At 17.3% G+C, this 3563-nt stretch overlaps 1 protein-coding gene across 1 annotated transcript in view; it reads right to left on the bottom strand.

The window, feature by feature from the left end:
• LOC102677394 (voltage-dependent T-type calcium channel subunit alpha-1G) overlaps window positions 1–3563 on the bottom strand; it is a 201276-nt gene that overhangs the window by 80451 nt on the left and 117262 nt on the right. Inside the window, 1 exon segment of the mRNA XM_031511741.1 lies at window positions 519–685. Within this exon segment, the coding sequence (XP_031367601.1) occupies window positions 519–685 (167 nt within the window).

Here is a 3563-nt window from a genome sequence, read left to right as displayed (position 1 = left end):
TCTATCTATCTATCTATCTATCTATCTATCTATCTATCTATCTATCTATCTATCTATCTCTCTTTTTTTCTTTTCTTCATAACTTAAAATTTAAATGAAAATTTAATTTAAATTTAAACATTCCAAAATGTAAAAAATTCATTTTAGTATTAAATAAAATTTAATTATATTTATTGAAATAATTATTTCTTAATTAATTAATGAATTAATATAAATAAGAACAATTTGAAGGAAAAAAAAAGAAATGATATAAACTCTACGAAATATAACAAATACAATTTAATAACATAATTACATTTAAAATAAATGTGTAATCATTTAAAAATCAATTACATTTACTTTTCTTTCAAAGAATCAATTCTTTCAAAGTTCATGTGCTATATTTATTTTTAAAATGGAGTACAAATAGAAACAATTGGTAGAAAAATGTTGCTATTGAAATGAATTCAATTAAATAAAACATATGGATGAAAATCGAACGCTTTAGAATTCCACTTAGATTGATACGATACACTTACCTCCGGGTAATCTATTCGGATCAGAACCGGGTGCACCTCCTCGAAATGGGTGTCCATGTTGTTGCTTAAGTAAATTCTGCTCACGTTTCTGTTGTCTTTTATATAAATACACTCGGTACCTCTTCATTAACCTTCTCTTCCCCCTTCGCCACAGGTGTGCGATATATCTGAGAACATGCAGTATGAATGTAGCAGCATGAATGGAACAGGCAAAGGACAATTTCAAGTAGATGATTTTTCGTTCTTGAAGTGAAGAGGACCAATAAAGCAACATTTAAGTTCATTTATTATGTATTTTCGTGTAGTGCTAGATATAAGCGAGCAAAAAGTATCAAAAATAAAACAGTTTCATTGAAATGAAATAATATTTCATATTTATATATTTGAAGATTTATTTCGACTTTGAGAAAAAAATTGTTAAATAATTAATTGAAATAATTTGTTTAGAGATAATTATTTAGATATATTAAAGATAATTATTTAATATAGCATTTTATGTGTATTATATTAATTATTTATATTAATTATTGTTAATATTATTTTTTGCGATTATTATTTAACAAAAAAATAAATAAAAAAGTAATATGAAAACAAAAACATATTTATTCAAAAAATACAAATGTCTTCATGAAAATTCAATATTAATTACTTAATAATTTCATAAAAATAATACTTCATTGTATATATAATGAAAAAAATATTCTTTTTTTCATTATTTTAAATATATATTTAAAAATATATAAAAAAAATATATAAATATTATATATTTTTATATATATAAATATAAAAATATATAAAAAAATATATATATATCCCTATTTTTTTCTGTAAAAAATTATTAGAATATTCTGTATACGCAAAAATAATTATAATAAATAAATAAAAAATACTAATATAAAGTACTTTATTAAAAAATTGCAATATAACAAATTAGACAATGCAGATACAATAATGGTTAATATCTTGATAAATATGATTTTCTGCCTCCAAGATCATAAAATATTGAATTTTTATTTGTAAGGAATTTTAAATAAGAAAGTTTTTTTTATATTTCAAATAATATTTTAATTAATATAGAAAAAAATTATTATTTCAATCGTAAATCTAATACAATTAAAAAAATATATTTATATAAATATTCTATATTAAATATTCTATATTCTTATTTTGATTTCTCTTGTATGAATATATTATTATGTATAAAAATAATGCTTATCGTCTAATAATAAATTTTTAAAAAAATCTTCGTTTCTTCGTTTTAGAAAAATTTAACAGTTTTTTTAATTTTTTTATGCAATAAAATGTAATAGAATAAAAATAAAAAATGAAATATAATAATAGATTAATTAATTTATATTCTTATATCCAAAATCTTTCATTCTTAAAGTAGATTAATTTTATTTAATTAATTTGTACATGCTTTAAAAATGTTAAAAATTTTTAATCATTTCTTCTGAATAAATGAAATAAAATCGTTGTATGTAATATTTTTATTTTTATACTTGAATTTTTATTTGAAAAAAAATTAAAATAGTAAGAATTAAGAAATGAACAGTACAACAATTAATGAACTATTTCAAATGAGAACCTTTTATTCTTTAAGTGAAAGATCAATGAAACAGCATTTAATATTATTTAATATATTCTTTAATAGCATTGTCAGAGAATAACTCTTTTAATCATTTCTTTCACAACAATTTAATGGAATGGAATGTAATAGTTCTTTTCAATATAAAATAGAAAAATAACATAATATAAAAAAAGGAATAGTGAAAGAATGAAATTATTTAAACTAGAACAATTAAAAAATCAATAGAATATTATTTATTTTTATAGATAGAATATTTTTGATAGGATTAAAAAATTTTTAAATATTTAAAAAAAAATTTATAGAATTGCTTTATTTTATAAAACATAAAAAAATAATATATTAATTGCATTATTTTTATTTAAAAAAATAATGAAATAAAAATATAATAAAAACATAAAAAAAAAGAGAGAGAAAGAAAGAGAAAGAAATAATAATATTATTATATTATTTTTATTATATTATATTATTATTATTAATATTATATATATTATTATATATATTAATATTATATTATAATATTTATATAATAACTCTTTTATAATAACTAACAATGAAATTAATATCAAGTTTAATATCAATTATGGTAATAATTTATAATATAAATGATGACTTTCTTCTGAAAAATGTATGTTAATAAGTTGAAAACTAATACTATGTTTTACTTTAATGTGAAATTATATGCAAAATACGTTAAAAACATGCAAAGAATGAGCAACATAAGGTATGACTTAAAAATTATTAGAAAAAGCGAGACAAATTTCACTTGATATTTTAAAATTTTTTACTGTTTTTTCTGTATACGTTTATGTTACAGCAATCAGAGAAATAAAAATATCATGTATATTCTTTTTATTTTTAAAAAGTATTTTTTCAAATACAGCAGTATATTTTTTATATGTTTGAATAGTTTCCAAACCAATTTTTTTTATGTATTATATTTATTTAAAAATAATAAAGAATAATTAAGATGAATTAAGAAAATTAAGAAAAAAAAGAATTTAGAATAAAAATAATGATTCTTAATATTCTTAGTATTTATATATAAATAATACATTAATTAATAATAAGATATAATAATTAATAATAAGACTTTATTGTAAGAGAAAAAAGAAAATATTTCATTTCAAATTCAAATATCATTTTTTTCATATGTAACAAATAATATTTTTTTTTATACTTTATACAAAATAAAAATTGATCTTTTTAAATAAAACGAATTTTATTTTTACATTAATTGTAAAGAGAATATAAAAATTGTTACTAGTATAGTTATAAATATAAACATTAATAAGCATTACATTGGGATTTAAGCGAAAAAAAACATATATTTAAAAATCTTCTATTTCATGTAAGAGTACTTATATGTTATATATAGTTATATTAGTTATATTCTTTGAATTCGGTATCTAACAATAAAGTAAAAATTTTATCTTTTTAATAATCGTAGAAAAGAA

The sequence above is a fragment of the Apis dorsata genome, unplaced genomic scaffold (genome assembly GCF_000469605.1).
Source record: "Apis dorsata unplaced genomic scaffold, Apis dorsata 1.3 scaffold_346, whole genome shotgun sequence".
Classification (NCBI taxonomy): domain Eukaryota; kingdom Metazoa; phylum Arthropoda; class Insecta; order Hymenoptera; family Apidae; genus Apis; species Apis dorsata.
This window is presented reverse-complemented; position numbering and strand designations above follow the sequence as displayed.